Raw genomic sequence first — 23268 nt, 5'->3', positions numbered from 1 at the left:
ATTTAAATGAACTTTTTTAGTCCAGAGTTTTGTCACTTTTGTCAGAATGCCCGATTTGTAGATTTGGGGGGGGGGGGCACGCCTGTGTGGCTCAGTCTTTAAGCATCTGACTTCAGCTCAGGTTGTGATCTCATGCTTCCTGAGTTCGAGTCCCACATGGAAGAACTCATGCCCCAATCTAAGTGAGCCCCGCTTCTGTCTCCCTGTCTCTCTCTCTCTCTCTCTGCCCCTCACTCGCACCCTCTCTCTCTCAAAAACAAAAGAAAAAAATCTTGTGTGTTTATCGATTACAGCTAAAAACAACAAAAATTGCACATGTATACACACACAATGAGAGAGGAAGCAATTTAAAATGAAAATAGGGGCACCAGGGTGGCTCAGTCAGTTGAGCATATGACTCTTGGTTTCAGTTCAGGTCATGATCTCAAAGTGTCATGGGTTTGAGCCCCCCATCAGGCTCTGAACTTACAACGCGGAACCTGCTTGGGACTCTCTTTCTCTCTCTGCCCCTCCCCTGCTCATGCACTGTCTCAAAATAAATAAATAAACTTTAACAAAAAATGTTTTAAAAAAATAAAGTGAAAATACAATAGAAAAACAGTAGTTGCTTCTTGTCAAACCAGAAAGAGAAAGAAAGACATAATTGCCTACATTTACAAAAGAAGCAAATAGTAAGGAGGAAGAGTTATTCAGGGTCTAATAACCGGGAATTACAACCAAGATTCATGGGAACAAAATATTTATGCTGTGTGGCAGAGATGGCTTGTGGCCACAAACTATTTCTTCTTCCTCAGTGAAAAAAGAATGCTGATTTTACTTGGGCAGCCATGAACCCAACCAAAGGATGTTATTTCCCAAACTCCCTTGCAGCTAGGTTTGGCAAGTGCTTAAGTTCTGATCAATCACCTATAAGCAAAGTGCTGAATGGAAGTGGACCTTCGGGTGGGGAAGGGGTGAGAGGAAGGGAAGGGCTGAAGGCTGCCCTCAAAAGTCTGGCTCAGCTTAAAGGCAGTTCTTTGCAGCCTTCTCCCTTCTGGAAAAAGGAGCTCCAGAGCCAACTCGGACCATGGGTTAAGAATGGAACATGCCCCTCTGATGTAAAGCAAAAAGGTAAGAACTAAATCCCTAATAAGTTCGTGGCACTGCCGTGTTTACTTAGACCAGCTATCTCTGGACTTCCACATAAGAGAATCAACTCTTGTGCATTTATTGTCATTTGTTTTGTTGTTGTTGTTGTTGTTGTTGTTGTTGTTATATTCAGCTCTGTCAAAAACCCAACTGATTGAGATTGGCGGTTGAAGACAATAAATCAATGGCAGGGTCCACTTAAAGTGTGACAGAGCAGCACAGGCATCACTTAGGGGCTTGTTAGAAAAGCAAAGTCTAGGGGCACTTGGGTGGCTCAGTCAGTTAAACATCCGACTTCGGCTCAGGTCATGATCTTGCAGTTGCTGAGTTCAAGCCCCACATTGGGCTCTATGCTGACAGCTCACAGCCTGGAGCCTGCTTTGGATTCTGTCTTCCTCTCTCTCTGCCCCTCCCCTACTTGTGCTCTCTCTAAAATGAATAAATGTTAAAAAAAAAATTTTTTTTTAAAAGAAAGAGAAGCAGTCTCAGCTCCCCCTCCCCCCCACCGCCTCCCCCCGCCCCACGCCCAGGCCTCCTGAATCAGAGTCCACATTTTAACAAGATCCCCGGGTGACTTCTGTGCACCGTTGGAAAGTTTCAGTGGCACTAACATAGAGTAAATGCTCTTTGAAAAGCCAGACCAAACATCATGGATTTGAATGAACTGCTGGGCCATGTTCTTATTACCTAGATTTATATCCTGAAAAAATGACACTGAAAAATATGCCCTGATTTTGCATTCAGACATCAAACTGCTTTCAAATGATAAGTTTCTGTTTTCAAATGATAAGTTTCTCAAAATGCACTAAAGAAAAACAAATATAAAGGTTACAAAAACTAAACACCTAAATTTGGGCTTTTTCAAAATATAATTCATAATAAGGTAGAGTCATTTACACATAATGATCAAGCTGCCGAAATTCAGAAACAGGAACTCCTTTGGCCATGTATTACACTAAAGTTTTTTTATTCTCAATTTTAAGTTACTAACCACCATTTCTCTGACAAGTTCGGTTATGTCCTAGCTGCCCAACTGAAAATTTGTTTAACTGTGCAGCATTTGAACCTGAAAATTATACTTTCGACATATACATTCAGTCTGGAAAATTTATCCTCCACTCACCAAAATGACTCCCAGTAAGTGCAATTCTTTATTTATTTTTTTAAATTTTTTTCCAGTTTTATTTATTTTTGAGAGAGAGAGCATGAGATGGGGAGAGGCAGAGAGGGAGACACAGAACCCGAAGCAGGCTCCAGGCTCCAGGCTGTCAGCACAGAGCCCGACGCGGGACTCAAACTCACGGACCGTGAGATCATGACCTGAGCTGAAGTCCAAGGCCCCACCGACTTGAGCCACCTAGGCACCCCTGTAAGCCCAATTCTTTAAATGAGCGAGACATTTTGAATCAGTAAGTCCAGGGAATTTTCAAATACTTTTTTAAAGCAGTATTTTAGATAAAATTTATATACAATAAAATGTCCAGATCTTAATTATACTACTGGATGAGTTTCACAGTCATATTCATCCATGTCACCACCACCCCAGTCAAGATATACGACATTCCCGTCACCCCAGAAAGTTCCCTTGAGCTGCTGTGCAGGCCTTCCCTGCCTCCACCTTCCACGCAGGGGTCAGCCTCTGTACACTGGGGTTCTTGCTCTTAGTGGCCAGAAAATAGAGCCAAGAAAGATTTTACAATTGACAGCTGATAAAGAACCTTAGAGCTCTATGTTGCCTGCAGGCCCTTTTCCCAGGCTTTAGCCCTCTGGCAAAAGCTTGTCTAACACGTGGTAGAAAGGAGTAGAAAACACCTTGAGCTTGGTTAGTCAACAGCCTGAGCGTCGATACGGTTTGCTGAAACGTTGGCTATACTTGCTTGGATTCTCCATCTATTTTCTTTCGGTAGGTTTAAATAGGTATTCTTTTGGGAAGCCCTCATTTCAAGTAGTGCCTCCTGCCCTCCCACATCTGATACCAAACAGAGCCAGAATGTAGACTGATGTGCAGTTGAAAATACACAGTTTACTCTTTAAAACCTTTTGATTATGCCGTGTTATTGCTTAGGGTTGAAGGTGGGAGTTAGGTAAACCAAACATTGTTCTTTTACCCTAAACCAATACATTTAATTAAAAATTAGTGCACAGAGGGGGGACCTCTGGGCACTGTTTTCCTTCTTGGACAACTTCATCCATTTTTCAGTCGTTCGCGTTTCCCAATTTTAAGGAAACGGATGATGACATACATACAATCCTCCCAAACATTATGAGAAAGGCACTTTCAGGTTTTCGCACACTGCAAATGTAAGATGCCACTGATATTACATTTTAATTACAACCCCCGTGAGCAAGTCTTGATTGGTTGTATTAGCAAAACAAAAAGTATGGGACCACATACTGCGCAGCTCCCGGTTACTCCTAACCCACAAGTCTGCATCCTGCAGAGTCACTGTGTCTCCCATCAAGGGCGCGTGGGCGGCGCCCGAGGGTCAGAGCTCTGATTTGGGGGGCGCCGCTGCATACTTGGGGGCCAGTTCTGTGATCAGATCCATGTAGTCGGTTTTTTCCGCACAGGCTCTGCACTCCTCGCCCCAGCTGCGCAGTATCTGTTTCAGCTCCGCTACTCTCATCTTTGATAGGTCCACTGATGCCAGGTCCAACTGCTTTTCTAAACGACAGAAAGGGGTGGGGGGGAAGCACAGTTTTTAAAAAACCAAAACAACTGTGAAACACCTAGAAAGGCCAGTGGTGTTACTTATCTTAGTGCCGACTACCCTTTGTTCCAAAGTGGGAAACACTTCCAATTTCTATGGAAACCAAGATCTACCTAAGGAAAATGTGTTATCTACAAAGCTAGTGGCATCATTTGCGTTCTATTAAACTTGCTCTCCAGGAAATTATAACTTGCTCCAAGACAGGGGCGTGGGTAGCTTTGCAGTATTTGCGACCACTCCATGGCTTCTCAAGATCGTAATTACTAAAACCACTGTGCTGCCTCCTAATCGTTCTTCCCCAGGAAAAAAGAAGGGGATTGATAAACTGCAATGCCTTGGGGTGGCCTTGAGTGTGGCCGATCGAAAGCACTCCGTCGTAATTAACTAGAAAGTGACGGTTCACTTTCTGTATGAAGATATGTCTGCATTAAAACAGACGGGCACACCTATTACAAAGCACTGTCAAGAGTTTTTAAATACGAATGCAAAGAAACCAAAACGCGGGAATAAAATTAAGAATATTCTCATTGATCCTTAATTGTTTCGGTTCTCTGCTTGAACTCACCTGGTCCTCTGCCCCTACTGGGATTACAAAATCATCACAGCATTCCTTTCCGGTCCTTTGGGATATACCCACTTCTCTCATGCTAGTGCCTTAGTGCCGGCCAATCTGGTTCCTTACCTTCTTGCTATCGACTCTTGTTAACAACTAACTCCTGGAGAAAGACTACTGTTTTCATTTACAGACTATCTGCAGAGAATGTCAAGAACTCAACTACTTCTCTATTGCCAAACTCAAAAAGAAAAAGAAAAAAAAAAAAAAGCTCATCTATGACATACTCATAATTTCCCCATCAGAAAGAGGAAATTCTTTCCTTCCAGCGGCAAATCCCCTTCCCCCTGCCCCATGACAGGCATGTGCTTGAACATGGATACAACATTTAAGCTTGCTTATTAAACAATTGGTAGCAGCACAGGAGTTTTACAGCTTGACTTCTCTTGAGGAGCCCTTTCCTTTTTCCCTGCATAATAAACACAGCATTTAAAAGCCTTTTAACAACCTAACATAGTGGTCAAGTGATTTATCAAAAATTTCCAGTAAGTGTGCTCAAGTGTAAAAGTGGCACTTTATACTTAGGAATTAATTTAACCAAGGAGGTGAAAGATCTATACACTGAAAACTACAGTACTTTGATGAAATAAATTAAAGAGGACACAAATGGAAAGACATCCCATGTTCATGGATCAGAAGATTAATATTGTTACAATGTCCATCCTACCCCAAGCCATCTACAGATTTAATGCAATCCCTGTCAAAATTCCACTGGCATTTTTCACAAAAAAAAAAAAAAAAGAAAAAAAAGAAAGAAAGAAAAAAAAAAAACTCAATTTGTACGGAGACACTAAAGACCTAGATTAGCCAAAGCAATCCTCAGAAAGAACAAAGCTGGAAGCATCACACTTCCTGATTCCAAACCATACTACAAAGCTATAATAAAGCAGGGTGGTACCGGCATAAAAGCAGACACATACCAGTGGAGTAGTATTGATGAGAGAGCATAAGGCAAGCTGAGGGCTGGGCACTACCTAACAATACCCCCTCCCCCCAGGTGGGATATGCGTGATATTCCTCAGGCACTCCTGGCTGCCCAAGAACAAAGGCAAAAAAAAAAAAAAAAAAAGCCAGTGGTAGAGCCAGTGATAGAGTTCACAGTCATGCGACACAGGAGTCTCCATCAGTTTATAGATGTCTTAGTAAATTACAAGAAAAAGGTAATCTTATCAATAGCTTAGCCTCCAGAAACCCATAGACTGACTCAGTTTCCTGGAGCATTAACATCACCCTCCCCTCCGCAGTGATATGGGGAACAAAGAAGAAGAAGAAAATATAAATGACATTAAATTTCTTTATAACCTGCAGCCCATTGATAAATACTTGAAGCAAATACAGAGTAGAACATTTCTCCAGGAACTCCCTGGTGTCTTAATGTTAATGCCTTACTAGAGGGAAAATAACCTTAGCCTGACAATAGCAAAGCCTCAGGTATCTTAGGAGTCCTCTTTAGCATATCAACGTCTTTCTGGAGGCCTCCCTTTTGACTTTACCTCCCCCATCTTCATAGTATATAACCAGTCACTCTTCACAACCCCAATGCAGCTCTATCTGCCCACAGGTCCTGTCCCCATGCTTTAATAAAATCACCTTTTTGCACCAAAGATGTCTCAAGAATTCTTTTTGGGCCATTGGCTCCTGATCCCCACCATCACTCCAAAATCCCATCAGTATCAAAAGCCCAGAAATAAGCCCTTGCATATACGGTCAACTAAGATTTGACAAAGGAGCCAAGAATATGCAATGGGGAAAGAATAGTCTCTTCGATAAATGGCGTTTGGAAAACTGGATAACCACATGAAGAAAAATGAAACTGGACCCTTGGCTTTCACCACTCATGAATATTAACTTGAAATGGATTGAAGAATTAAACATCAGATCTGAAACTATAAAAATCCTGGAAGAAAACCTAGGGAAGGTCTCCTTGATATTGGTCTTGGCAGCGATTTTTTGGATATGACACCAAAGCACAACAACAAAAGCAAAAATCAGTAAGTGGGACCATATCAAACTAAAAAGTTTCTGCACAGCCAAGAAGCCATCAGCAAAATAAATAGCAAGTTATGGAATGAGAGAAAATATTTGAAAATCATATATGTGATAAGGGGTGACTATCCAAAATATATAAAGAACTCATACAACTCTACAGCAAAAAAAATTTAAACAATCTGATCAAAAAAATTGGCAGAGGAACTGAATAGACATGGACAGTTTTCCCAAAGAAGACATACAAATGGCCAACAGGTACATGATAAGGTGCTCAACGTCACTAATCATAAGGGACATGCAGAACAACACTACAATGAGATTTCACCTCACACCTGTTAAAATGGCTGTCATCAAAAACCTAAGAGACAGCAAGTATTGGAAATGATTTGGAAAAAATCACCGTTGGTGGTAGTGTAAGTTAGTACAGTCACTATGGAAAATGGTACGGTGGTTCCTTTAAAAATTAAAAGTAGAACTACCAAGTGATTCAGCAATCCCACTTCTAGGTATATATCAAAAGGAAATGAAAACAGGATATGAAAGAGAGATCTGCACTCTCATGTTCGTTGCAGCATTTTTCAGAGTAGCGAAGATATGGAAACAACCTAAGTGTCAATAGATGAATGGATAAAGAAGATGTGCTCTGTGTCTGTGTTTGATACAAATGTATATACATACAATGAAGTGTTATTCAGCCATGAGAAAAGAAATGCTGCTCCTTGCAACAATATGAATGGACTTTGAGCACATTATGCTAGGTGAAATAAGACAGAGAAAGACAAATACTCTATGGTATCACTTATACACAGAATGTCAAAAAGCCAGACTAACAGAGAGTAGAATGGTGGTTACCAGGGGCTGGGGGGTGGAGAAATTGGCCGAAGAGGTTGGCCAAAGGGTACAGACTCTGGGGATCTAAAATGTACATCGTGGTAATTATGTTAATAATGTTGTATTATACACTTGAAAGTTACTAAGAGAGTGCATCTTAAATGTTCTCATTACAAAAAAGGTATGGTTATCGTAAGGCATGATGGAGGTGTTAGCTAACACAGTGGTGATACTGCAATATGTAAGTGTTTCAAATCGACATGGTACAAGCCTTAAACTTACACAATGTTTATGTCAATTAAGTCTCAATAAATGAGGAAAAAATAAAAATAAAATAATAAAAGCTGACATTTTCAAACTTTTTTTTATTTGGAGGGTCAGCTACACTCTGTGCTCCCGAGAACCCTTATATTTTTATAGTGATCCCCATTCTTAAAAAAAAAAAAACAAGAAAGAGAGAGAGAGATAGCAAAAACCTTCTTTCGGGTCAAAAACCAAATGACACCTTTCTAATTGAAAACATGATCCACTCTACACTTACCTTGTTTGTTAATTTCATGGCTGACTTAACAAAATACCTTTAAACATAGAAGCTTTGATAGCTCAAATTATTAATATACCACAATTCAAAGACCCTGTTCAATCTCAACTTTCCTGCCAACAATAAGCTGGGAAAGAGAATTTAGAACTAGTAGTCCAGTCAAAATAAATGATTGAAAAAATAAATAAATAAATGATTGAGGGGGTGAAAAAACTTTCTTGCTAGTGTCAGTAGTATCTTTGAGTTTTTCTAGAGAACTTGGCTTCTGGCATTAATTTTAAAACAGGAAAAACTCTGTAACCCTAAAACAGTAAGAAAATGTTGATACCAAAATTAAAGCTAGTTTATGGCTCCCCAAGGGCCTCTAGTGGCCATCACTGCCAAAACATTAGTAAGTATGTGTTTCTTCTCAATAATATCTGACTGATTTTTCTATTATTCAAGGAGCCAAGTAGGATCCCTTGAATATAGCAGACATTGCTCAAAATACATCTGGCAAATGAAAGAATCAGCATAGTTTGTCCCTTCTGTGAATATTGTTTATATGGACTCAGTGATTCCTGCCTCTACTTCATTACTTGGAAGCCAATAAAAATGGATGCCTTCCCCATAATCACTACCTTGGAGATGAGAGCCTGTCCTTGGCAAAAAAATTGAGAAATAGGTTGCCTTTTGTATCTTCCGACCTTAAACCTAGTTAAAGCCAGCTATGTTGCTATGGTGCATAGGCATATTACACAGCTATCTTGGAAAATAAGACCAAGGTAATTCAGAGTTGGATGCTAATTACTTAGGTAGTTTACAATACTACAGTGGATATGCAACATAAAAAAAAATGACTTAAGCAAAAGAAATGAGTCTCGCCTGGTAGAATCTCAGGTGTTAAGGATAGACTAAGGGAGGGATGGCTTTTATCACACCTATTCAGTGTACCCAAAATGCTGGCCCAGATACAAATCCTCAGTACTGTGTAAGAATAGATCTATATCTGTGGAATTCGTAAGGCCAAGGATACTGTTTTAAATAGGACATCTTCTTCTGTTCTTCAGTTTATTTTAGGCACCCTCGATAAGGTTACTTCATCAAGCAAAACCTGACTTGATGTGAATAACCTACTTCCTAAAATGTAAACCCGGCAGAATGACAGACGAATCTAGGGGAACAAGTCATAGTCGTATTTAAAACCGCAAAGTCCTGACATCACCTTGGAATCGATGCAACGTTTTGCCTTAATAGCTTACCATGAGTAGCTGCTCCCTTTACATTTTGAATTTTTCCTTGACAGACATAGTCGGCCTTGCCTTGGTGAGGTAAGAGATTAAACGTTGCTATCTGGGTTGGCGGTTCTACCTAGTGCTGATTGCGCTTCACTCCTTCCTGTTCCCCCAAAGGAGCTCGGATGTCGCTAGGCACCATTCAGCAGCCCAGCGACCTACTGGCCAGCGGAGAATGCCTTCTCTTCCCACATTCACGTTTTAGAAACAGGGCCCTCGGTGTAGAGAATTGGCAATGCTCTGGACATAGTGGAAAAATACATTTGACTCCATTATACCATATTTCAGCTCACAGATCTGGCTGTCCATCTTCTTAAGCTTCTCACAAATCTTTGTTGCAGGCATATGCACGCTCATTGGGCGAGCGACCTCACTTAGGATCTTTGTGGCTGCATCTTTCGTCGCTCCCAGATAATAGCACTGACGGAGAACAAAGATAATTTAGTGTCGCTGGGTGACGGAAAAAAGTTAATATAGTTCAGAGAAGTGAGAGAGAGGTTAACCTAGTTTTCATGGCCCAGCTATTAAATTTTAACCCCTGCTGACTAAGACACCAGAAAACAAATGATTCCATCCCCGTGATCATGTTAATTAGAAGTGCCCTGCGATTCACACGATGCTCAAAGACTAATAAGGGCTGACACTTGCTAAGTGTTTTCTCTGTGTCAGGTGCTGCTGCTCTCACTGCTCCCGGGGCTTTAAAGGTCTTAACTTAGTGAATTCTCACAACAATCCTGTGAAGTAAGTACTATAATTATCTCCATTTTACACCCAAGCCAACTGAAGGTCACCCAGCTGGCAAGCAGAAGAGACAGAATGGAAAAATCTACCATTGTGGCTCTAGAGTCCATACCCTTCCCCATCATGCTATGCTGCCTTCCCAGCTGCCCAACTTAAGCACTTTCATTTAAAAATATGAAACTTAATGGCACAAATAAATGCTGAGAGGTTTACAATGTGTCAGTGGTGAACAGTCAACAATGCAGATTTAACTGACAAATTGAACACGAAAATTCTAGGCGAAATGAATTGGCCTACAATTATCTGTAGTGAAGTGAAACACTATGTTGAAATAAGTCATCTTTGTATACTCAGAAAACACCATTATAAAATAATATGAAGAATTAGTCATGAATGATGTTATAAAAATGTTTTGATAGGTTTCACTAATAGTCTTTTTTTTCAATTTTTTTTAAATGTTTTTATTTATTTTTGAAGGAGAGAGAGAGAGACAGAGCATGAGCTCCAGGCTCCAAGCTGTCAGCACAGAGCCTGACACGGGGCTCGAACCCACAAACTGTGAGACCATGACCTGAGCCGAAGTCGGACGCCCAACCGACTGAGCCACCCAGGCACCCCTGTAATAGTCTTGATAAGAAAGAGAAAGTCTACCCACTCAACCCAGGACAGAAATTTGTCATTAGGAATTTGTGTGAATTGACTTAAAACATGGAACTGGTTGCCTATGGTTTATTCAGAAAGCAAAATGAAACCAGATACGTTCTAGATGAAAATACATGAGTACACTTCACTGGAAGATCAATTTCTGCTTGCTATCTATAATGAACATCCTTGAGGCAAGCATCTAAGCAGGAGACATTAAGACTAAGATGAGAATCGAAGCCATTAACACTTTTCTTCAAGCATAAGGGAAAAATGAAAGGTGAAAATGTACCATACCAGGCGGTTTTCTTTTCCTTTGACATCCAAGCAAAAGCTGACCAATTCCTTTTCTATGGTGTCCAGGGAAAAGTTGACTCCTCTGGCTATCAGGGAGTTATAGAATCGGTTCAGGAATTCTTTACATACTAGAAGAATCAAAGAAATTATGTATTTATGTTTAATATAACTATTACCACACCTATGTGGGTGTCCCACTCATCAAATAAAAAAGTTAAATATGATTCAACACATTATGACAATGGATTCAAATTATAAGTAAGAATGGTTTGGGGCCAGGGGCACCTTGGTGGCTCAGTCAGTTAAGTGTCTGGATTTTGCCTCAGGTCATGATCTCATAGTTCATGGAATCAAGCACCACTCTCAGCACAGAGCCTGCTTGGGATTCTCTCTCTGCCTCTCTCTGCCCCTCCCCTGTTTGTGTGCTCTCTCTCTTTCTCTCAAAATAAATAAATAACCATTAAAAAAAAAAAAAGAATGGTTTGGGGCCTATAGCTATTAACTTAGTATTGGGCCTTGAATAATACTTATTGAATCAATAAATGAATCAATCTTTGGAATCAAGTTGAACCTAAAATGAGAATTTTCCCTCAAAATTTAACCCTTAAAGAAAATATAGCTTTATGTAGGATATGATGCTTGGGACAGCTTTGTTTAAAGCACAGAGGAAAACCTGAATACATATCTTATATGAAACCCCTTGGTCGTCTGCATATGTCTGTATGTTCTATCATCATGGACCTACATGAAACTCCAAACTGAACAATCATATTCAATCTCAGCATCCAGAGCCAGTGAAGGGGTGGAGGGAGCTGAGAAGTGGCACAGGCAACAACAACAACCGTACTTAAGGTTGTACTTAACAGGTGTTAGCACTGTTCGAATGTATATTATTAACCCATTCAAGTCTCACAACAAAGTGTGGATATAATTGCATTACTATCCTTATTTTACAGATGAGATAGCTGAGTCAAAGAGTGGTCACTTAACTTGCCTAATAAGTGCTAGAGAGGGAATGAAATCCCTGCTCATCTGACCTGGGCCCTACACACTTAGCCAGTAGGTACCTCTGCCCTAGGAGGAAGCTGCTTTCCATGTGGCTTTCTCAGATGGGGCAAGTGTCTGGTCCAAGTAGGAAAGAAGAAAATGGAGGCCAGCAGCTTATGCTGGAAAACAGTGGCACTAAATTCAGAAAGAATTCTAGAGAGGGGCGCCTGGGTGGCTCAGCCAGTTGAGCGTCCAACTTCAACTCAGGTCATGGTTTTGCAGTTTGTGAGTTCAAGCTCCGCGTCGGGCTCTGTGCTAACAAACAGCTCAGAGCCTGGAGCCTGCTTCAGATTCTGTATCTCTCTCTCTCTCTCCCCCTCCCCTGTTCATTCTCTACCTCTCTTTGTCTCAAAAATAAATAAATGTGAAAAAAGAAAACTTAAAAAAAAAGAGAATTCTAGAGAAACATACTAAGGAAGAGTGGAGAGTGCTAAGGCCCTGGGTGCTCTCTATCCCTCTCTTGATTCATGGTATTAACAAAAACCAGGTAATGTGCTCTGTCCCCCATCCCTAATAATCAAGTGTCTGATTATCTAGCGGTCTGGTAAATGAGGCAAGATCTACCGATCACCCTAATATACAAACTAGACACCTAGTGTAGTTTAAACTATTGCATTTGATTAAGTTAATTTTTTTAATAAATATTTATTGAGCATCCTATGTACAAAGCACTTTAAGAGCCCCGCTAAAAGATAAAATGCAGGAAGAAGGAGGCAAAATCCAGAAAGGAGAAACACATCACAAGAAGTAATGTGAGAAAAGAGAATGGCAAGTGGGAGAAAAATCTAAATCAAGATTAACTATGTAAACAACAATAATGAGCATGTAGGGGTATAAACATAGGGTAAAATCCAAATGCAGGACAATCCCAACACATAAGATGGAAAATAAAGGAGAATTCATGTGAAACTTCCTAAGATCCTTTACCACCCAGGAAGAGGGTAGAGAAACATTCTTGTTAAGTCATAATAATTTTTAGCCAACTAATCATGTTAACAATGTAAGGGTAATAACTAAAAGTATAAGTAATATAAAGATTACTTTCAGATCAGTATTGGTGCAGGGCATGGGGAAGGATTGTTAAAACATTTATCAGTCCACTAGAAGGCAGGAAAGAGAAAGAAAGAAAGAAAGAAAGAAAGAAAGAAAGAAAGAAAGAAAGAAAGAAAGAAAGAAAGAGAGAGAGAGAGAAAGAAAGAAAGAAAGAAAGAAAGAAAGAAAGAAAGAAAGAAAGAAAGAAAGGAAGAAAGAAAGAAGAAAGGAAGAAAGAAAGAAAGAAGCACAATAAGTTTTTAAATACAAAATTAAGTAGGAGAAAAACATCCAAATATATCACTGATTACAATAAGTATGAATGTATTAAACTCTCCTTTTTAGAACAGGATTTTTCAGAGTAAAACTATTAAAAATTCAATTATATGCTGAATATAAGAGTCACGTAAAAAGTATGAGACTACAGCAAAGAGTTTGAAAAAACAAAAAACAACAAAATTGAAGAAACTTTAAAAGTAAAAAGATATGCCTGAAAAAGGCTAACCGAAATCTACTTTAGCTCTGTAAAGCACTTTTTGAGAATAACAACAGTCACTACTAATCGGAAAATGAAGCACTTACCAGAAATACCAAAAAAAAAAAAATAAAAAAAGTTCTGAACTAATGAACAGCCAATAACATAGCCTAATAATATAGAAAATCTTTATAGAATTATAAGAAGAAATTGACAAATTCACAATAAAAATAGATGGTTGAACACTCTCTCAGCAATTATTTGATCAAATCGACCAAAAGTTAATAAGACATTAAACATTTGAGCACTATTCACAAATTTGACCTTATAACATATAGAACTCTTCTCCCCCAAATTAGAGAAATTCTTATTAAGAAAATATGCAATATTCACATTAATTTGCCAGGTAGTAAGCCAAAAAGCAGGTCTCAACAAGTACCAAAAACTCTGTACCAAGCAGGCCACTTTCCCTGAATATAATTAGAAATCAGTAACAAAAATAACATGATACAACTCAGTGTCCATCCTCTTGTATGCCTGGAAATTTTTTAAATACACACTTCTAACTAACCCATGGGTCAAAGAAAAAGTAGTGATAGGAATGTCCAATTTTTAGTACTTAATTTCAATAAAAATTCTGTATATAAAACTTAAGGACTATAGTTAAGTCAGTACTTCTAAGGAAATTCATAACATAAAGTATGTATCTTTCAGTAAAAAAAATGGAAAATTAATGATTAAGCATTCAACTTAAGTTTTTAAAAGAAAACCAAACCAATAGACTACCTGATGTAGTTAACATGTTCAGAGATGATTTTCAGTTCTATCAGGAAAAAAAAAATGTGAAGATAAATTAATGATTGAAATAAAAATTATTCAAAGAAAAATTGAGGCTAGTTTCAATTCAAGGGGAGAAAGATGTTCATGAAAGATGAAATCTTGGTTAGATAACTCACCTGTGAATGATATTTACGTGGGCACAACAATATAAACCCTGAGATTTATTTTTATCCAAAATGGTGATATGTATGTAAAATGGGGGCGCTTGGGTGGTTCAGTCGGTTAAGTGTCCAACTCTTAATTTCAGCTCAGGTCATGATCTCATGGTTTGTGGGAATTGAGCCCTGAATCAAGCTCCTCACTGACAGCACAGAGCCTCCTTGGGATTCTCTCTCTCTCTCCCTCTGGCTTCTCCCACCCACCGTTTCTCTCTCTCTCTCTCAAAATAAATAAACATTTAAAAAATGTATATAAGATGGGGGAATGGGTATGCAGGAGACAGACGTGGGTGGGTATAATAGATCTAAAACTTCATTTTCCATAAGTAACTAAAACTGCAAACCTGAAAAAGAACACTTTGAGCAGTTTAGTTAGATTAATAAAGATATGTGTCAGGGACATCTGGGTGGCTCAATCTGTTAAGCATCCGACTCTTGATCTCAGCTCAGGTCATGATCTCACAGTTTGTGAGTTCGAGCCCCATGTCAGGACAGAGCCTGCTTGGGATTCTCTTTCTCCCTCTCTTCTGCCCCTCCCCCCCCCCAACTAAATAAATAAACTTTAAAAAATAAAAATAATAAAATTAGAATAGTAATGCAATTTATTATATGATCATCTCAATAGATGTGTATGTGTTTGATTAAATCCAGTTTTGGCTCATGATTAAAGTATGACACATACAGACACATAGCAAACTCAGACTAGAAAAAAACTACATTAAGTTGACAAAGTATGTCCACAAAAACTCTACAGCAAGTGTCCTACTTAGCAATAAAATGATCCTTTATCAACACTTGTATTCAATATAGAACTGGATGTCTTAGCTCACAGAACAAATGTTTATTTAGAAAGGAAAAAAATTTTATCATTTGCAAATTATATGATTGTCTCTGTAGAAAAACATTCTTAATAAGGAGAACATTATGCAAAATTGCTGAATTTCAGAGTGATAAGAAGACATGATGAGGAAACTGCAAATTTAAAATAAGGTATAATTTACAATCATGATAAAAATTCTAGTGTAACCAGGAATAAATTTAATGAAATGTATCAAAGCTTTAGAGGAAAAATTACAAAACTTGATCAAAACTTTAAAGTAGACCTCAGAAATGAGAAGATAAAGCCTTGTTGTTCATGGATGGAAAGATTCAATATTATGGAGGATAATCATTTTTTTAATGTTTATTTATTTGGAGAGAGAGAGAGAGAGAGCACACACACACCAGCAGGGAAGGGGCAGAGAGAGAGGGAGAGAGAGAATCCCAAGCTCCATGCTCAGCAAGGAGCCCAATGCAGGGCTCAATCTCACAGCCACAAGATCATGACCTGAGCCGAAATCAGGAATCAGATGCTCCACCAACTGAGCCACCCAGGCGCCCTTAGAGGGTAATTATTTTTAAATAAATCTGTACCTTTCACGTTATTCCAATCAAACCCCCAATAGGACTTTTATAGATTTGACAACCTGGTCCAAAAATACATACGAAGAAACAAGAGCAAGTCAAAGCCAAGAAGTGTTTGAAGAAGAAAAAAAGGGGGGAGTTGGTGGAGTAGACGTTATCAGATATCAAGATTCATTTCTAGAGCTACAGCACTGAAAACACTGTGGGAATGGCACAGAAACAGACCAAGAGAATTAGTATAGAAACAGATGCACAAATAGAGTCTAGAAACAAATAGACACCTTTAGAGGAGGTTGGTATAGGATGGAAGTGATGCTAAAAATCAATGGATGGAAAAAATGGACTAGTCAATAAATGATATTAAGACAACTTACTGCGGAAAAAGATAAGACTTAGATCTCTACCTAAAACGACACACGAACCTGAACCCCAGGTGAATGAATAGAGATTTATATGGGAAGAGCAACACTACAAAACCTCTAGAAGAAAAACCAGGGAAGCATCTTCATGACATTAGCATGGAGAAAGATTTCTTAAAGGTCCCAAAACACAGATCATACATTTGGTGACAGCAAAATTGAACACTTTTGTAATGCCAAAAAAATCATAAACAAAAGATAAGACAGGCCACCAGCTGGAGGAAGATATTTACAACTTCTATAACTGACTAAAGATTAATATCTAGAAGACATGAAAAATCCCTATGGTCATATTCTTAGGTCCAGTCATTACCAATGAGTATAACCTCTATAATCTCAGCTGAAACGTCCCGTTGTCTGACCATCACCTCCTATCCTCCCAGCTCATGTCCTCTAACACCCAACACCCACCCACACATACAATCCATTGATTTTTCCACCTTGTCACCACGCTTCCTTACCCAGCTTAGGTTCTATGGTCAACAGTGTAATTGCTCCTTTGCACACAAATTCAACTCCCTTGCATCTCCCTCCCTTGCTGTATGCACCCAGCAAAACCCCAACCCTGGTTCAAACCATCTCTCCACCCAGTTTGTACCTATGCTGGCTGCACGTGGCTGGAGGAAATAACACAGTGGTGTCCACTGGTCTTGCTTTAAATTCATGACCACTAACTTCCAGGGAGCCATCAGAGCTACTCAACAACCCTACTCCATTGACCATTCTCACACTACATCCCACACCCCAAGGGATGATTGCAAAGCCTCTCTCTCCTCAAACCTTGTCTGATACCTCCACTCCCACCTCATGATCCTACATCCTATTTCTCTGAGAGGACAAAAGCAACAGGAGGGAACTCTCCTGCTTCTGCCACCACACCTACCACACCTGTCCTTGCGTGTTCTGTCTTAATTCTGTGAATGAGCTTTGCCAAACCTGCTACTTGCCGAGGAGATCCTATCAACTCCCTGCTCCTGCGTTCTGGCCTCTCCCTCCGGTCTCCTTTCCCATTGGCCCACGACATGCTGTTACTTCTCACATCTTAGAAACAACAAGAAACTCTCCCAACACCACATCCCCCGTCACCACAAAATACCACCCGATTCCCCCACTTGTCTTTAACAAAAACGCTTAAAGAATGTTTGTGGTTTCCAAGTCTCTCCTCTCTTCCTCTCCCTGACACTCCCCACACCTAGTTTAAAGTCAATGAGTTATAAAAGGTTTGTTGTGAACAACAGAGTCCTTGACCTCCCCTTCACACTTGATTATTTCTTTGCTGCTTATTTTGTCCTGCATGACACTTAGAGTCACTTGAAATGTATTTGTGGAGATTATTTGAGGCCGAAAATGAAGATGCCTTACATCCATGAAGGGATTGTGTTCATATTTATCAGGCTTAGGAGCCACTAGCTGGGGAATACTTTAAATTAAATGGATAGCTTGATAATTTTTTGGACCCCTGATGTGAATTTTTTTAATGTTTACTTATTTTTGAAACAGAAAGAGAGCGCAAGCAGGGGAGGGGCAGAGAGAGACAGAAACACAGAATCCGAAGCAGGCTCCATGCTCCAAGCTATCAGCACAGAGACTGACATGGGGCTCGAAACCCCGAACCACGAGATCATGAGTTAAGCCGAAGTCGGACGCTTAACCGACTGAACCATCCATGTGAATTTTAGCTGTAAACCCAACGGAGAACATCTTGTGATTATAATCTCTCAGAAATATATTTATTCCTTTCTTCTCTTCTGGTCAGTGTCAAGGAAATTTTCCTTACAGTCTCTGTGGGCAGGGATGGGTTAGATTTATTGTTTGTCTGAGGGAGTAACGCTTTGGAAACCCCAGATTAACAGAGAAGAACATCCCAGTAGACTCCCCCTTTAAAACAAGTCTTGGGCTTTGACTTCTGTCCTCCTCATACCAAAGATGAGCTTTACTTTGGCCGGTGTCATCCAGGCAAAATGACCATAAACTCCGTTTACCATTCAGGATTGCTTCTTCCCCTTTAATTTTGCCCTAGCAAGTCTTTTTATCTTGTCAGCTCTTTGTTCCTTTATGATATTTTTATATTTTCTCCTGCATTGTTAGAATTTCTTGGCCAGAGGATTGCTATAATCTGACCCACTGAATTCCCAACATTCTAACCAGATTCTTTAAAAATATAAGTCAAATTATGCTACTGCATCCACTCAAAACCTTCCTATGGTTTTCCATATCACTCAGAGTCTAATCCAGTCTTTAGATTGTCCCGCAGGCCCTGATGACCCGACTTTCTACTGCTTCTCACCCCTCAGCTTCTGTCACCTCTCCCACTGACGCCATATTGCTCTGTCCTCAGTGAAGCACTCAATTGGATGTGAGGCATGTATTTTTTGGGTGAATAAAAGAGCTCCTGCATATCTGTAAGAAAAACACAGTCCAGTAGGGAAAAGTTAAGTTGGAAATACATATAACTTATCACCCAGCAATTCTTGTTCTTTGACCTAGAGAAATCATCACATATGTGCTCAGGGAGACATGTATATAAGAATATTCAGAGCACCGTTGCTTAAAATTATGTAAAAGTGGGAAGAACCTAACAGAACCTCAGAGAGAGAATAGTTACACAAACTGTATTTCACTCAAAAAGTGGAATTCTAGAGACAAGTTAAAAAGAATGAACCACATCTATAGTTATTAATGTACATAACTGCCCCAAAATAATGTTGAGTGAAAAAAGTTGCAGATAAGTATGTACAATGTACAATCATATACATGTAAGATCACAAAAAATTACATAGATTATTTGTGGATACATACATTTATAGTAAAAGCTCTTTAAAAATGGGAAAGAAAGTCACATTAAGTTCAGAACAGACATTTCTCCTGGAAAGGATGGAAAGAAAACGGTAGCTAAAGCCATTGTATTTTATTTTTTTAAAGACAAAGAATGGTAGCAAATGTAGCGAATTATTAACATTTAATCAATCTAGATCCTAAGTATATGTTATATAAAATGTTTTCTGTATGTTTGAAATATTTCTGAATTTATGTTAAAAACTCACCACAATATCTTTGACTCTCACAAAAATCCCCAACATGCTCAATACAATATCTGGTAATATTGGGACACCCGTGTGGCTCAGTCGATTAAGCGTCCCACTTCGGCTCAGGTCGTGATCTCACAGTTCATGAGTTCGAACCCTGCATCAGGCTCTGTGCTGACAGCTCAGAGCCTGGAGCCTGCTTCAAATTCTGTGTTTCCCTCTCTGGCTGCTTCTCCCCTGTTCATGCTCTGTCTCTCTCTCAAAAATAAATAAACATTAAAAAAAATTTTAATTATTAAAAACATTTGGTAGTATTAATGAAATTGAATTTAGAATTTTAAAGTGTCATCACAGATCAATTAAGCAATTATCAGTCAGGGCCCAAAAGGAAAAAACAGTATTTTAAAAATAGCATAATGCCACCTGCAGGAAAAGAGCTACAATTTTTTCAGAAAGATAATGATAAATGTTTAGAGTCAGTTTAGTGGAATAATTAAACTACCAGTGGGCTAGAAACATTATTTTCAACAGTTCCATCCACACCTTCTAAAACTGAAGTCAATCCCACATTATTTGCTTGATTTTGGAAGGGAAAAAATTAAAAAGACACCAGATTAGTCTTGGTGCAAGGCTAAGGAAGAATTACTATCTACAAACATAACACATGTTATGAGGAGTTAAGAGTTTTAAGAATAGCCAGAACTTCCTAAATAATTTGTATACAACTTCATTGTTCCAATTTTATTTGTAAAATTTCCTTAAATAATTTAGTTCCCAACACCACACCAGAAAGGAGTATAGGTAGTAATTCAGTGCATGGGGCTCGGAAGCCAGACCCGCTGGGTCCAAATCCTGGTTTTACTAATTACTAGCTGTGTGACTTTGGGTCTTTCACTGTTGAATCATCTGACAATCTCATTGCCATTCCTATGAAGGTCATCAGTCTTTTTTCTCTGGCTGTGTTTGAGATTTTCTCCTTTTTTCCTTCTTTCTCTCCCAATGATTCATTTGGAGACAATTTCTTCAATCTTTTTACTAATTCTTTTATCAGCTATATTTCATCTGCTGTTAATCCCTTCAATTTCTATTTGTAGATGTTTAATCTGGTATTTTTCCAAATATGGGTGGACATTTTAAATAGTCTTTTACCCTTTATTCATATGTTCAGTCCCTTCCTTTCTTTCTTTAAACATCATAAATGTATTTTCTATTCTGTGCCTGATAATTCCAGTACCTGAAGCCTTTCCACTAATCTCTGCGTTGTGTCTCCCACTAGTCTCCACTTTTCTGAATGTGAGCTTTATTTTTTAGACTTTGACTCTCAGAATTATTTGCAGACTGGGCTAAAGGTGGATTCCTACAGGTAAGAGCAACATCTGCTGATGCCTGCTTAACATCCCTTTAAAGTAAAATTTCAGTTTGAGATGCTTCAGACTACTCAGGTTGTATGCATTTGGGCCTCCATGCATTTGCAGGCTATGTTGTGATTATGAGTTATCTGGACACATTTTTGTTTTCCCTTTTGGTACAAAGTTCAAGAACCACAAGTCCTTTTAGTCTCTAATGATGGGGGTAGAGTTGTGGTTATTTCCAGGTCACCTTTTAAAATGAAGGTCTAACTCTTTGGGGTTCCAAATGAATTGGGGGAGAACGTACTATTACATTCCTACCTTGGGAAGGTCCTGGGCTTTGTCTTCATTCTCTTTATTTTACCAAAGCCATGAAAACCTAAATTAAGATTGTCTAGGTAACAAATGCCCTCATGGCAAAAGCCATCTTTCTGCTCCTTTTCCTTCTTTTAGTTTCCACTTCCACCTTGGCTTTGGCCTCTGGGTATGCCTTACTAAGGTACACTTAAAAAATATTTTTACATTTTTATTTTATCCAGTGTTTTCAGCTAGAGGAACAGTCATGTTCTCTTTTAGAGCTTGAAGTCCTACTTGTTCTTAATGCTGTTACTAGGAACAGAACATTAAATAGAACAGCCTCTCATTCATGTTTTTAACAAATATTCATTGAGCAATTATTAAGTACCAGACAGTGGTCTAGGCTGTTGAAAAACAAAGTCCTTACCCTCAAGGATTACATTCTGGGGGAATAAATAAAAGTATCTTGTGGCTGCGAAGAAAAAGAAACATGGTAATGAGGATAGAGGGTGACAAAGTCATACTATTATGCTAAATGGATGGCCAAAGAAAACCTCTTAGATAAACTATTTGAGCAGAGACCTTAGTTAAGGGAGAGAAAAAATTAGTGGACTGCCTGGGGTAGAACTCTCCAGGCAGGGCAGTGCAAAGGCTTTACTGCAGGAGTGACCTGGGTGGGTCCACGAACAGTCAGGGCACCAGACTGGTGGAAGCAGACTGAGCAAGCGGGGCAAAGACAGTAGAAAATGAGGTCTAGTCAGACACGCAATAATCACAATATGCTTTAATAAATCCAGGAAAGATGGCATAAGCTTCACATTGAATAAGTCCAGATGCTCTGGCTTATCTGAAATGTTTTCAGGTAGACACTCCAGAAACTAAATCGGTAAGTAATCAAATCAGTTGTTAATGTCTCACAAATTCTGCTTTAAATGTACAGGACACAGTTATAAGAGATCTTTAAGCAAAATTATAACCTAGCTGAACAATTATCTATATCTATACAAAGTTTTAAAATAACATCGTGTAGATATTTTAAATTTCTGAAGAGAAGTTTAATTATTGCAGGGCCGACATAAAACTGGACTCCAACCCTTAAGACTTCATTAAGTTACTATACAAACTACGGTCATCCAGTATTCAGTGTATACTGTGACCCTATAATTTCCTGGTAAGTAGGGATAGAGTCCCAAGGTCATAAACGAGTGAGGAGAATATACACTTCTATAAATTATTTCAGTGAATGAAAAATGGAAGTGTTACAGTAGACCAGAAGCAAGGGGCTAGCATAGCTAGCATAGCTATTATCTTCTTTGATCTTGTTAACCACCCTCTGAAGTAAGTATTAGCGCTCTGATTTTGCAAGGGAGAGGCATGGGGGGCGGGGGGTGCACAACCTAGATTCACGTGTCCAGACTGCAAGTGCACAGCTGAGGTTCTGCCAACAGAAAAGGAATCATTGCTGGGTATTCCTCTTCAGGAGTTAATGTACTCCTTTGTAAAGCAACTTTTCTCTGTAAAGCCCTAAACAAACGTTAGTTATGTTCTCTGGTTTAAGCCACCTCAACTCAATTACAGACAATTTAGCGTTTTATTTTTCTTTTGGGAATCAGACATTTAAATTTGAAAGACATCTGTGCAGGGAGAGGCCAGTCGCGCCCGTCAGCTGCAGCAGAACCAAAGCAGCGTCAGGGTCTTCAGAAGCTAGGGGGTCTGCACAAGATCTAATCCAAATCCAAACCCTCCACCTTTGACCGCAGTTCAGTAACCTCAAAACCAGAACGCGGCCTCAAGGTATCACTGGGCCAGGATCGAAGTTTTGCCTAGGCTTGGGAGAAGGCGATGGGAAACCAGGAACTGGGCCTACATTTCCGGAGTTAAATGTTATTTATAGCCCAGGCCGGGAGAAGCCAAAGCCGACAACAGCTGCGCTGCAGCGCGGTGCCACCGCCATGCAAGCAGGTCTCACACCGCTCACCTTCACAGTCGGCCCCGGCCTCTTGGCCCAGCACCGGCCCCAGGTTAGAGACCCAAAGCCCGGCATAAAAGGCCACCATCGCGGCTGGGCCCGCGCACCGCATGCTGAGCCAGCCGCTCCAAACGCCTCGCCACCTGCGTCCACCAACAGCCACGCTGCGGTCGGCCCGGGCTGTTACAGGACGCAGAAGAGCCCGGCTAGTGGTTGGGGGAAAAATCTGCCCGGAGTTGCTAGGACAAGTGACGCAACTCAATCGGCAGTTTCCATTGGCTTCCAGGAAAGGGCCTAGAAAGAGTCCGCGCCCCTTCCAGTCCCTCCCTCACTGGAGCATGCGCACTATCGCCCACGCTGTGCTTTTCCGGTAGGGCGGGGGATTGGGGGACGCACTGAAGCTATTCGCAGACAGTCCGAGAGGAAAGGCGAAACCTTCACGCTGATTGGCGGCGACGCGGGAGGCCGGGGCGGATGGACGGGAC

The 23268-nt window shown here is 39.8% G+C and overlaps 1 protein-coding gene across 1 annotated transcript; it reads right to left on the bottom strand.

The window, feature by feature from the left end:
- Positions 1 to 3131: 3131 nt before the first annotated feature.
- Positions 3132 to 23221, bottom strand: CDNF (cerebral dopamine neurotrophic factor). The gene is made up of 4 exons (XM_058681858.1): positions 22793 to 23221; positions 10768 to 10895; positions 9366 to 9507; positions 3132 to 3793 (listed from the first exon to the last, which is right to left on the bottom strand). Exons 1-4 carry the CDS (start codon positions 22893 to 22895, stop codon positions 3615 to 3617), a joined length of 552 nt encoding a protein of 183 aa, XP_058537841.1. The 5' UTR covers positions 22896 to 23221; the 3' UTR covers positions 3132 to 3614.
- Positions 23222 to 23268: the final 47 nt, after the last annotated feature.

This window comes from Neofelis nebulosa, chromosome 8 (assembly GCF_028018385.1).
Source record: "Neofelis nebulosa isolate mNeoNeb1 chromosome 8, mNeoNeb1.pri, whole genome shotgun sequence".
Taxonomy (NCBI): Eukaryota; Metazoa; Chordata; class Mammalia; order Carnivora; family Felidae; genus Neofelis; species Neofelis nebulosa.
This window is presented reverse-complemented; position numbering and strand designations above follow the sequence as displayed.

Coding starts and splice junctions, on each gene's coding strand:
- CDNF (XM_058681858.1), bottom strand. CDS start 22,895: ATGCGGTGCGCGGGCCCAGCCGCGATGGTGGCCTTTTATGCCGGGCTT. Junction 9,508..10,767: donor AAGGAAAAGAAAACCGCCTG/GTATGGTACATT, acceptor GTTCTCCGTCAG/TGCTATTATCTGGGAGCGAC. Junction 3,794..9,365: donor GATCTGTGAGCTGAAATATG/GTATAATGGAGT, acceptor TCTGTCGTTTAG/AAAAGCAGTTGGACCTGGCA.